The sequence below is a fragment of the Equus asinus genome, chromosome 15, assembly GCF_041296235.1.
Source record: "Equus asinus isolate D_3611 breed Donkey chromosome 15, EquAss-T2T_v2, whole genome shotgun sequence".
Lineage (NCBI taxonomy): Eukaryota > Metazoa > Chordata > Mammalia > Perissodactyla > Equidae > Equus > Equus asinus.
Window position 1 is genome coordinate 41,931,815 of NC_091804.1, and position 12,816 is coordinate 41,944,630.

At 43.1% G+C, this 12,816-nt stretch overlaps 1 protein-coding gene across 12 annotated transcripts in view; it reads left to right on the top strand.

The window, feature by feature from the left end:
* TSHZ2 (teashirt zinc finger homeobox 2) overlaps positions 1-12,816 on the top strand; it is a 444,024-nt gene that overhangs the window by 251,852 nt on the left and 179,356 nt on the right. For 4 of the 12 annotated variants that reach the window (XM_070486147.1, XM_070486145.1, XM_070486148.1 and 1 more), the window contains exon 2: positions 3,091-6,039. In XM_070486147.1, coding sequence (XP_070342248.1) covers positions 3,091-6,039 — 2,949 coding nt within the window. Of the gene's footprint in view, positions 1-2,014; positions 2,032-3,090; positions 8,102-8,334; positions 8,463-12,816 lie in introns of those variants that run through there. The other 8 variants (XM_014832290.3, XM_070486143.1, XM_070486142.1 and 5 more) reach the window with 6 other exon arrangements.

A 12,816-nucleotide genomic window follows, 5' to 3' on the forward strand; every position in this document is an offset into this window, starting at 1 on the left:
TCTCGCCTCGGCTGCCTGTGGCAAACAAAATCACTTAAGTCAAGTGAACAGTTTTAAATGTATGATATTAAAATGTGTTTTTAAAAACTCCTTGGAACCTTCAGCCATTGTTGAAATACACTGACGTTGACGGATGCTTTGGCACTTTTTTTTATGAGGCTTTTCAATGCGTTACCTTATCGGGCGCAGGAGATTTAGTCTGTTCTGCAGAAGAAAACAGACAAAAAGGGTCTCTCAGCACGAGTTCCTCTTCTGTAAAGGTTATAGTAAACATGTCAATGCCTAATTAAGCAGAAAATTTTATCTGTATTGTGGGGGAGGCATTTGCTGTCTCCGACTTTTCTTCTGGGGAATCCATTTAGAAGGACAAAGTAGATTGTGAAGTTGAGCTGGTCCGGAAAGCTCAGCTTCCAAATGGCAGCAGAAAAAAAGAACACTCCTTTTCTCCTTGTGTGAAAGTGACTGTATTGGCTGGGCAGGTTGCGTTTGTGAGCACACGCACATGTGCCCGTGTATACATGCATGCATGTATATTTCATCAACACACACACAAAATAACATGAATTACTTCCCAACTTCCTACTGAGGGTCAGGCCCTGTGCTAAGCACGAAAAGTACTGAGAGGAATAAAATCGATCAACCCCGTGACCAATTGAGATGACAGAAAGCCCTCTTTCTTCCCCCAGAATCACCCACTTGCTCTGTGTGTGTATGCGTGTGTGTGTGCACAAGTGTGTGTATGTCCCTGCACACACACTTTCCTTTGTTTCTGTAATCATATGGCCCATCGGTGACGACATGTCTTAGTAAGCCTGGAATAGTCCTGGCTAATGCGTGTGGTCCTAGTGTACAAGGAACAAAGCCCTTTTAATTCTCAAAAGTGGCTCTGTTCAATTGATAAAATTTGCCTGATTCTTTGGAGTATTTTGTTTGGCTCTGTAACAATTTGTTTATTAATTTTATAGCAGACTTTCTCCGTGAACTTAATGGTATGACTAACATACATACCAAATACTAATTTGCAGACATACAAATTAGTCCAGGAAAAAGAAAATGCGATGAGGATGATGGGATGGTCTGATTCAGCCAATCAATCAGTTATTTTAAACTGGGGTTTTCTTGCAAGTAGTGACTACTTCTTAATGGTTGTTGACTAGATTGAGTAGCTTTTGTTTCTTCAAATCAATTTATGGAACTAGAGATCAGCAGCACCAGTTTAGAATCCCCTTGTCCACTTGCTGGGAAAGAAGACAACACAACAGCAGTAACAATAACGAAACCAGTAACAACCATGAAACTGGTGGCCGGACTCAGTTTTTACATTTCATCTGTTTTATGGTCTCGTGCCCTTAAAATCATGGGCTCCAGTCTCCAGTATCCCCATAATTCTCACCTGCAAGGTAGTTATCTATTTAGTGACATTTCAATGAAATTCCACGGCTTAACCTTTAACGTTTGGGTCTCTGTAAAGTTTTCTTATTCACTTGGTTGGTAACAGAAAGAGAGTGGAACCTAGTGGATGAGACCATGGATTCTCTCATCAAACAGACTGGGTTCAGCTGACTGCGATGCCAGTTGTGTGGCCTTGGGCAAATTTCTTAACCTTAAAGCCTGAGTTTTCCCATTTGTGAAATGAAAATAATAGTTTCTACTTCATGTGTATATTAAATGAAATAAAAAATATATCTGCAGCGGTTAGCAGAGTTCCTCGGATTCTTCAATAATGGCTCAATAAATAGCCTTCATCCTCAGCAGCAGCAGCAGGAGCCTTTGGAGTTCCTGACCGCAGCTGCCTTATTTCCAACAACCCCCCTTCTCTCCTAACTCTCTCCCTGCCTCGCAGGACAGACCTCCAATGCATGATCACCCCTTTTCCAAGCTTCATCCCTGGTGAATGGAAATAACAGCACCGCCCTGGGGTTTCTCCCAAGCGCACCTGCACTGAGAGAGGAGATAGGAGCTCATAAGGAAAATAACGTATTGAGATCATGCAGGCCTTGCAAACCGAAGACTGAATCTTCCTTGCTTTGGGTACTTCTTTGGTTGCATTTTATCCATGAGGCTCTGAAAAGGCCAGGTGAAGAAAATGAGTGCATAGGCATAAATAGTCACATTCCTCATCTCCATTGATGGATATTTGCCCATTAATTCCCTTTGCACCCGCTCTCTCATGCCTTCATTTTCCCTATGCAATTACTGGTCCTAAATCCTTTCAGAGAAGGGAAAGCGTGCATCCCCAATAGCATTTTGCATCTACAAATCAAACATATAATTGGCATCTCATGACGGGAACCCACAAATCACACTGCATTTGAAATTACAGGCACAAGATCGAGAGGGCATTTTCAGCCTTGTCTGAAAAGGTCTTCATAAACCTGTTTGAGAATAATAGGATAGTCCCCAAATCTCCCATTCTAACACCATTTGCTATTATTTTAAAATCATTCTATTTGCTGAGCTTACATAATTTTTCGGCTATCAATGGAAGATTTTATTTGATATTCCATCATTTCTCTTCCTGCTGTGCCACTCTCTGCAAAGAGAAATGTTATAACAAAAAGACACTGGCTATCAAAAATATAATGGCTGTGTATTCAAATTACTTCTGAGAACTCAATAATGATTTATTAAGACAATCGTATGCCAATATATCCAAGTAGTTGGGTAAACCTTACCATGGAGATGCCGAGGGTCAAGCCTTAGTTTTCCCATAAGCCAACCTCCTTCTCTGTAGAGATGTATCTTTGATAGGATTTGAACTTCAGTCCAGCTTTCCTGAAAATCATACATGTGAATTTAGCGACTGTCCCGTTAGAGGAGTATTAGAGTGATATTCCTTAAACATGAAAATTATTAACTTGGGATTCTAGGCATTTATAAAGAATTACGACTCCTGCCAATTTTTTAAAAAAAGGCATTAGACAGCACAAAAGACATCATTTGGCTTTTTCCTGCCTCCATTGCTTGCAGTTCATAAAAGTGTGGATTAAATTGCTATTCAGTTCGGTGTAGGAAGCACTTAGTCTAAGTGGGGAAATTGGGATGGAATATGTAACCCGTTTTGTGATTTCATCTCCTCTTCTCTTGCAGGCTACGCCCAGGAGGAACAGCTGAAGGAAGAGGAGGAAATAAAAGAAGAGGAGGAGGAGGAGGAAGACAGTGGTTCTGTGGCTCAGCTTCAGGGCAGCAATGACCCAGGGACAGACGAGGAGCTAGAAACGGGCCCAGAGCAGAAAGGCTGCTTCAGCTACCAGAACTCTCCAGGAAGTCATTTGTCCAATCAGGATGCTGAGAATGAGTCTCTGCTGAGCGATGCCAGCGATCAGGTGTCAGACATCAAGAGCGTCTGTGGTCGAGATGCCTCAGACAAGAAAGCAAGCATGCACCCCAAGCTTCCAAATGAAGCCCACAATTGCATGGATAAAATGACTGCTGTCTATGCCAACATCTTGTCTGATTCCTACTGGTCAGGCCTTGGTCTCGGCTTCAAGCTGTCCAACAGCGAGAGGAGGAATTGTGACACCCGAAATGGCAGCAACAAGACTGATTTTGATTGGCACCAAGACGCTCTGTCTAAAAGCCTGCAGCAGAACTTGCCTTCCAGATCCGTGTCAAAGCCCAGCCTGTTCAGCTCCGTCCAGCTGTACCGGCAGAGCAGTAAGATGTGTGGGACTGTGTTCACGGGGGCCAGTAGATTCCGGTGTCGGCAATGCAGTGCTGCCTATGACACCTTGGTCGAGCTGACTGTGCACATGAACGAAACGGGCCACTATCAAGATGACAACCGCAAAAAGGACAAGCTTAGACCCACGAGCTATTCAAAGCCCCGGAAAAGGGCTTTCCAGGATATGGACAAGGAGGATGCTCAAAAGGTTCTGAAATGTATGTTTTGTGGCGACTCCTTCGATTCCCTCCAAGATTTGAGCGTCCACATGATAAAAACAAAACATTACCAAAAAGTGCCTTTGAAGGAGCCAGTACCAACCATTTCATCGAAAATGGTCACTCCGGCAAAGAAACGCGTCTTTGATGTCAATCGGCCGTGTTCCCCCGATTCAACCACAGGGTCATTTGCAGATTCGTTTTCTTCTCAGAAGAATGCCAACTTGCATTTGTCCTCCAACAACCGCTATGGCTACCAAAACGGCGCCAGTTACACCTGGCAGTTTGAAGCCTGCAAGTCCCAGATCTTAAAGTGTATGGAGTGTGGGAGCTCCCACGACACCTTGCAGCAGCTCACCACCCACATGATGGTCACAGGTCACTTTCTCAAGGTCACCAGCTCTGCCTCCAAGAAAGGGAAGCAGCTGGTGTTAGACCCCCTAGCTGTGGAGAAAATGCAGTCATTGTCAGATGCCCCAAACAGTGATTCTCTGACTCCCAAGCCATCAAGTAATTCAGCTTCTGACTGTACAACCTCTACAACTGAATTGAAAAAAGAGAGTAAAAAAGAAAAGCCAGACGAGATCAACAAGGAAGAGAAAGTCCTGAAAAGCGAGGAATACGAAGACCCTCTACAAAAACCTTTAGACCCTACAATAAAATATCAATATCTAAGGGAGGAGGATTTGGAAGATGGTACAAAGGGTGGAGGGGACATTTTGAAGTCCTTGGAAAATACTGTTACCACAGCCATCAACAAAGCCCAAAATGGGGCTCCCAGCTGGAGCGCATACCCCAGCATCCATGCAGCCTACCAGCTGTCGGAGGGCACCAAGCCATCTTTGCCTATGGGGTCCCAGGTACTGCAGATTCGGCCCAATCTCTCCAACAAGTTAAGGCCAATTGCACCAAAGTGGAAAGTCATGCCACTGGTTTCTGTGCCCACGAACCTGGCCCCATACACTCAAGTTAAGAAGGAGCCAGAAGACAAAGATGAAGTCGTGAAGGAGTGTGGGAAAGAAAGTCCCCATGAAGAGGCGTCCTCTTTCAGCCACAATGAGGGGGATTCTTTCTCCAAAAGCGAAGCCCCTGCAGAATCCAAAACGGCTGAGCCCTGTCTCCTGAAAGAGGAGGACAAGCTAATGAAAGAGGGCGGTGAGAAAGAGAAACCCCAGCCCTTGGAGCCAGTGTCTTCTCTTAGCAACGGATGTGCCCTCGCCAACCATGCTTCGGCCCTGCCGTGCATCAACCCGCTAAGCGCCCTGCAGTCTGTCTTGAACAATCACCTGGGCAAAGCCACGGAACCCTTGCGCTCTCCTTCCTGCTCCAGCCCAAGCTCAAGCACAATGTCTATGTTTCACAAGTCGAATCTCAGTGTCATGGACAAGCCAGTTTTGAGTCCTGCCTCCTCGAGACCGGCCAGCGTGTCCAGGCGCTATCTGTTTGAGAACAATGATCAGCCCATCGACCTGACCAAGTCCAAAAGCAAGAAAGCTGAGTCCTCGCAAGCACAATCCTGCACATCCCCACCTCAGAAGCATGCTCTGTCTGACATTGCTGACATGGTCAAAGTCCTCCCCAAAGCCACCACCCCAAAGCCTGCCGCCTCCTCGAGGGTCCCTCCCATGAAGCTGGAAATGGATGTCAGGCGCTTTGAGGATGTCTCCAGCGAAGTCTCGACTTTGCATAAGAGAAAAGGCCGGCAGTCCAACTGGAACCCACAGCATCTTCTGATCTTGCAAGCTCAGTTTGCCTCGAGCCTCTTCCAGACATCCGAGGGCAAATACCTGCTGTCCGATCTGGGCCCACAAGAGCGAATGCAGATCTCAAAGTTTACGGGACTCTCTATGACCACTATCAGCCACTGGCTGGCCAACGTCAAGTACCAACTTAGGAAAACAGGCGGGACAAAATTTCTAAAAAACATGGACAAAGGACACCCTATCTTTTATTGCAGTGACTGTGCCTCCCAGTTTAGAACCCCTTCTACCTACATCAGTCACTTAGAGTCTCACCTAGGTTTCCAAATGAAGGACATGACCCGCATGGCCGTGGAACAGCAAAGCAAGGTGGAGCAAGAGATTTCCCGGGTGTCGTCGGCTCAGAGGTCTCCGGAAACAATAGCTGGCGAAGAGGACACAGACTCTAAATTCAAGTGTAAGTTGTGCTGTCGGACATTTGTGAGCAAACATGCAGTAAAACTCCACCTAAGCAAAACGCACAGCAAGTCACCCGAACACCATTCACAGTTTGTAACAGACGTGGATGAAGAATAGCCTGCAGGTATGGGTTTGCTCCCAGGTGATTATGACAGTGGCCTTGTGAGGAGCTTCTCGAAGGGAGATGGGTCTGTTTAGAGGCAGCTAATGTCTCCCAATACCGAGAGGACAGTAGCCTGCTGGAATAGGACTTATTTTTACGAAAGACTAGAACATGACAAATAAGTCCTAACCATTCTCTCAATTTCTCCAGTTTAGTGTTGGGAAATAGAATAAGATGGGTTTAGAGAGATGGAGGTCACAGATTACTGCTTCATGATATGTGATCCCTTCAGTTACCCAAGGCCCAAGGTTCAAGGTCCAGCCAAGGCTACACCTCATTTTAATTAATAAGTACTAACTTCCCGCATTGTCCCATTTCTCCATCTCACCTTCCCACAGCAATGCTAATGACTTATAAAGTGATTTTTTTTAAAAAAAAAAAGGTGAGCGACAGAATAAAGACTATAGATTTCCTGGGGGCAGCTGCTATACAGAGATTTCTGAATCAGCTCATGAATAGCTTAAAGTTGTCTTTATCATTATTACTTGTAATTAATGCTTTTTGCAGCTTACTTTCAGCAATTGCTACCTTCCGCTCCCTTCCCTTTATATCTCCATTAGGGTTCCTCCGAAAGAGCATCTACCCTGTAGTCAGATGGTAGAAAAATATTCTTCTCTGCAGAACAATGAGATGAAAAGAGAAGAGGCTTAGTTTCTTCTCTCACTTTTTGGTTTTCCTTAGAACAGACTAATATCAGAAGTCACTTTTAACAAAGATAGATGTAATGCATGCCCTTGAGATTTTATTTTACAAAAAGAAACAAGTGGCTTTCAGCACACCCATTGCCAATGCACATGGGGTCCCACAGCTTCAAGATAATTTGCATCACGTATCATAGGAATTCTATGCCTTGTAGAGTCACCGGTGCCCAGACTATCTATGTCACCTCCAGGAAAGAGGACAGAGACTGAGGTCAAATACCTTGGCAGACTAGTCACACGGGCCATTTTCAAATGTTAAACATAAGCAAGTCTGGGTCTTAATGAGTCTGTTTCATCTCCCTTTTTGTATTTTCTCTACTTCCTTTTCTCTCCCCTCCAGCATGATACCCCCACGTGCTAGGGACTCTCTCACATATTCAGAGTGTTCTCCACCCCTGGCTGTAACCCAGGATGAAGACCCAACCTGACTTAAGCCTTCGGCACTTGCCAGTTCCATTTATATCACGCTGGGTTACAGAAGAGCTCTTTTGGTTAATTCACAATAAGATATGAACAACTAGTAATAACTTAACACAAAAGCCCTCACGAGCCCCTATTATCAAAGCATTTAAGTCGGAGACTTTTGGATCAAGCTGCAAAAGTATAGGCACTAGTGGGGTTCCAGGTGGAGAGGGGGCTCCACTTGTTTGGTTTTAGGCTCACTTCACGTCAGGTGGAAGGATTTGTTGAGAGTGAGGATGGTCAAAATGAAATAAAGGGTTAAAAACCTCTGATCTGGGACTTTTCCCTCAGTGAGAAGATCTAAGAGCTTCTGATGGAGGACACCATCCTATAACTTTAACGGCTATCTGGGCCCAAATGAAGACTATTGTTTTGTTTGCATGTTTTTATCATGATAATTAAAACGTGTTACTGGCAGATTTACCTCTTGCTTTCCAAGCATGATTTGTTCAGCTCACACTCTGGGAAAAAAAAGCCAAAATGCATCTGTTGAATCTATACGTGAGCTTGGGGCTTTGCAACATCCTACTTATTTGCTATATAACATTTTAAATTTATGTAATTTGCTATTATGCTTTTCCAGTCCTTCAAAGAAAAGAAGGGTGGATATATACATATACCTAGAGAGAAGAGAAAGATTTCCAGTCCCTTATTGGGAGATCCAAACCGTGGTGAAAAGGACAAATAGGTACTGTTTATTTGTGCTACAATAAAGACCAATTTTCCACCTGTTAGGTTTGTAATCATTTTTTTAAAAAAAATTAATATCACTGCCAAAACATTGTGATATGTAAATAGAGAGGGGAGAAAAAGAAAGCCTTAGTCAAAATCTGAAATGTACACACCTGTTGTTCAAGGGAAGTGCAGGTAAACCAATAATTTGGAAAAACCTACACAAAAGATACTTACAAATCTGTTAAATACATAGATAGGATAGCTCTTTTCTCTTCTCTTTGCTTTTGTACAGAATAAATATTTCTGATTTGGAGCTCTGAAGCACCAGATTACAGAGTTATCATTATGTGAAACCAAAGCTCCACCCTTATTTAAACACCGAGATGTTGTGATTCTGAGAGAGGATTGCAGAAAAACAGGTTTGCGTATTTGAGACTCATTCAAATCGATGCGAGTGCACGTGAGTTGTGTGTATACAAAAAATGGTGTGGATACTTGGTGCGTTTGTGTTAATACTAAAGATACTCCAGTCTGCCTGAGCTGCACACAGGTGCCTTTCTGATGCTTCGGTCACCTCGGGAAGAATTCTTCCACCTCGGGGCCATCTTTCAGAACACCGTTCTTGTAATACCTTGCCCACTGCTTATGATCATGCATATATATTTTTAAATGATCACAGATTGAGATCACTGGTATCTGGAACTCTAGTTTTAGTTGGTATGCATGATAGCACAAATTGTACAAAATGACATGACATTTTAGAAAGCATGGTCAAGATTTTACGGAAAATTTAGCAGCTTTACCATATCTATGTTCCCTGTAAGACACAAACTTTGACCTGAATTTTCTTTCCTTTCTTGGCCATGTCTTAAATCCTGTGAAATTCTCTGCCAAATATGAAATTCAACTTCTCATTAAAAAGTAATTAGAAAATATTACATGTGCATCCCTATTCTCGGACATAAGTAACCTAAAACAATTCAATAGGTATTTGTATACGCCTTTTAAACCACATGCTCTTGAAAAATAGAAATTATACAAAGAGAAAGTTAGGGAGTCTAAAATACATAAGGATTTGAAATTACAGATATTCCTGTGTAATATAGTGTACAAGCTTAGCAGCACACCTAGCCTTGAAATCATTGGCGGGGATGAATTCTAGTCCAATAAGCTGCCACCTTTGTTGTGGATGATTTGATAAAAACATATGTTCAGGGTGAACAGCATGTAAAGTTGCCAGATAAAATACAGGCTATACAGGATGTCCAGTTAAATTTGAATTGCAGATAAATGATGAATAAGTTTTTAGACTAAGTATGTCCTAAATAGTGCATGGACCATATTTATACTGAAAAAGTATTTATTATCTGAGATTCAAATTTAACTGGGCATTCTGTATTTTTATTTGCTAAATCTAGCAATCCTAACAACATGGATTATATGGCAGTCTGGGGAGAGCAAAATGGGCTGGACCAATTAATGTCTATAAGAGGCATCAACCATCCTTCATCCAATAAATAAATATTCCTCACTCCCTCCCTTCCTTCCTTTCTCCTTTCCTTCCTTCTTGTCTTCCCTCTCCGCATTTCTTTCATCCTTCACAAATGTTGGTTGTGCTTTCACTATGCAGCAGACTATTTAGCAATGGAAATATAATGGTGAACCAGTAGTCATGCTGATTATAATAGCCAAATGTGCCGGGCCTGCAGCAAGCACTTCACCAACGTTATTCCACTTTATTCTCACAAATAGTCCTATGTGGTAGGGATTGATTCAACTATATTACAGGGGAGAAAAAGGAGGCAGAGAGATTCCACGTGACTTTTCCAAGCTCCCATGATCTTTGAGCCTCACTCATTCATTATCGTCTATCTAGAAAGCCATCACTCCATGCCAAGCACTGTGCTAATCCCAGGGAATAAACCAGTGACCAGGATAAGAGGCTGCCTTTGAGGCTAGTGGCAGACATGTTGATGGGCAGCTCTGGGGTAAATGCTGAATGGAGCACACAGCAGGGGCATCTGCTCAGTCCTGGGGGGAAGCCCAGGAGGGGAATGGTGGTTTCAGAGGCAGTGTGATGTTAGGGGAAGAACTCTGGCTGCTGAGGCCCTCGGGCCTGGCTTCAAACCCCAATGCATCCACTCGCTCCAAGATGTGCCCCACTTCTGTGTCTATAAAATGCGGACATAATCCTCCCCTATGGGAAAGTTGTGAGTATTAACTAAATGTATGTAATTCTTTTCTATAAAGCCTGGCACATAGTAGGCTCATAAGAAAAGATAGATCTAGACGGTCTCTACAGGCCCATACTGTATTCTTCAGCCTCACCTGAAGTACAGAGAACCCACAGCATCTTCCCTGGTTGAGCTAATGAATAACTTAGGCAGGGGCCCCCATGGAAACCTCCACCTGCTATTTGATTCTAACGACAGCAAAGACAGCAAAGCTACCAGGTATTGGCTTCTTCCTAGGAGCCAGGCATGGTTCTTCATATCATCCTCATTTTGCAAAGAACTCAGAGTTTCATGATTTGTCCAGGAACATACAGTAAGCATATGGGTGGGATTTGAACTCAGGACCGGCCAACACTCATCAACTTTTTTCCGCCTCTTGGCTTCTCCTCCACCTTGCCAAAAGGTTTCTAGGCATAAAGCTAGGTGTATATCCGTTCTACAGAGAAAAGGCTGTAAAACGTGGCGCAAGAGTTGACAGATGAGCAAGGGCAATCCTGGGCCTCTTGGAGGCTCCAGCTGCAAACCAAATATTGCAACTCAGGGACCTGGGACTGACCTGCGGGATGAAGCAAAGCGTCCTCACTCTCTTTATTGTCATTTCCTTCTTCAGTTAGGTAACTAGACATTTACCATAAGGGTCTAACCAAGAAATGACCCAAATTCCAGTGAAAATAAATGTGTAACAATTTTTTTTTAAATCCTCATCCTGACTCTCATTTTGGGGAAGCAAAATGAGAATTCAGAAACAGGGTCAGCTACGAGACTACAGCATTTCTAACGCAGTGAGAAACAAATGCGTCATCTCTTTTAATGTTTTCATTTTATCCAAGCGATCTGCCTTAACTCCCCTTGCGCATCGACGCATCTCCGTCTCTGTGGCACTTTCCCCCCTCATTTGGACTTCTGAATGCTCAATCCTGACGTGTATAATTTGGTGCTTTAATATAGAGTAACATTATTTTTCATTTACTCCAATCTGCCATCAGTATCATCTTTTCATTTAACCAGATGCAATTCTTTTTTCTTTCGCTAAATTGAAAATCCATGAGCGACAGGGAGTGCAATGTTTTAATTAGCTCATATTTTTTATATGGATTTATGTCTTTAAAATATATTTGTGTAATTCTTCAGCTAAATTAAAAACGTCTTTCTGCAAAAGTGAGGAGGGGAAAATACAGAGCTAAATTGCGTCATTAGGTTAGGTGGATACAGAAGGGGAGCGGGGGTCCGGCGGAGGGACACACGCGACCACTGGAGCTTCTGCCTGGGCCGATTTTGAACTTGCCCTTCATGTAAAGAAGTCATTTTCTCTAAAGATTTCTCAAAAACCACTTGAGGAAGGATTTTTTAAAAAGGCTTCTAATAAGTAAACAAGCAGTTACTTTTAACGAACTAATTTGAAACCCAACCTACGGCCAAATAAAACAGGAAAAAAGAAAAGAAAAGAAAAGAAGTCATATGATAAACAGTTTCCCCTACATTTCTCTTTGTCTTTTTTTTTAACTATCAAGTTTAAAGCTTTCCACGGTGCTTTTTTCCTACTTTATAGGAGACAAGTGACATTCCGTGGTAAATGGGAGAAAAAGCCGTGCAGAACTGAGATCTCTCTAATGCATTGACACTAACTTGCCCTCTATTGTTGGAAATGAGCAGGCGCTCATGATTGTTCATCAAACGGCTCCTAATGCAGTTAAAGCATTCAGCTATAATTTCTCCTTGCATTTATAATTACTGTCATAGACTGCACACCTCGGTGAGCAGATTAAAGCTATAAACTATTTAGCCGAGGCTCTAAGACGAGGAACTTGATTTGTCTGGCAGGAGTTATTTGTTAGGGAGCTTGACACTTCACATAAAAATGACTCAACTTGATGAAGAACAATGCAGTTTTAGCAATGCGGGGATTTTAAATCAGTCATGACGCCACGCCCTGCAAGAATCGCCGGGCAGTTTGTTAAATGATATGTAGGCCACGGAGATAACGGAATGTGTTAAGGGTACCAAAATAGAAATGGATTTGGTGTGCAGTTGCTTTCTTCCCTGAGTCTTCCTCTGAAAGAACAGGAGTTTGTTGAAAATCAGTGCATGTCATGTTCTCCTATTAAATCCAGTGTAAATGTTACATGAGGCTCACCTGGCAGGCAAAAGGGATGCCAGGAGCTGAAGGCGCACGTCACATTCAGGGGGGTTAGAGAACTTTGTGCTGCTGTTGAGACATTCACTTCCCAAAATCCAGGGATCCTGGGCTATATTGCAAGTGGTGGTGGCTATTTCTCCTTGAATATTCTTTCTTTGTTTATTTCTTTGTTTTTTACTTGCAAGAGGCATATGATATATTTAGGAATAGAGGGCATTCCAACTGGGCTAATCTTCTAGTGATGCTGTGAAAACTCAAAAAAATAATCTGTGTTCAGATTGATAAGAAAGACTGGCACAAATGGGGTTGCAGCCACTGCAGTCCCTTCCCCCCCGCCTCAGTTTGCATGGAGGATTACTTGCCAGGCCAGTGCTCAGCACTGGGTCTGCCCACAGAGCAAGTG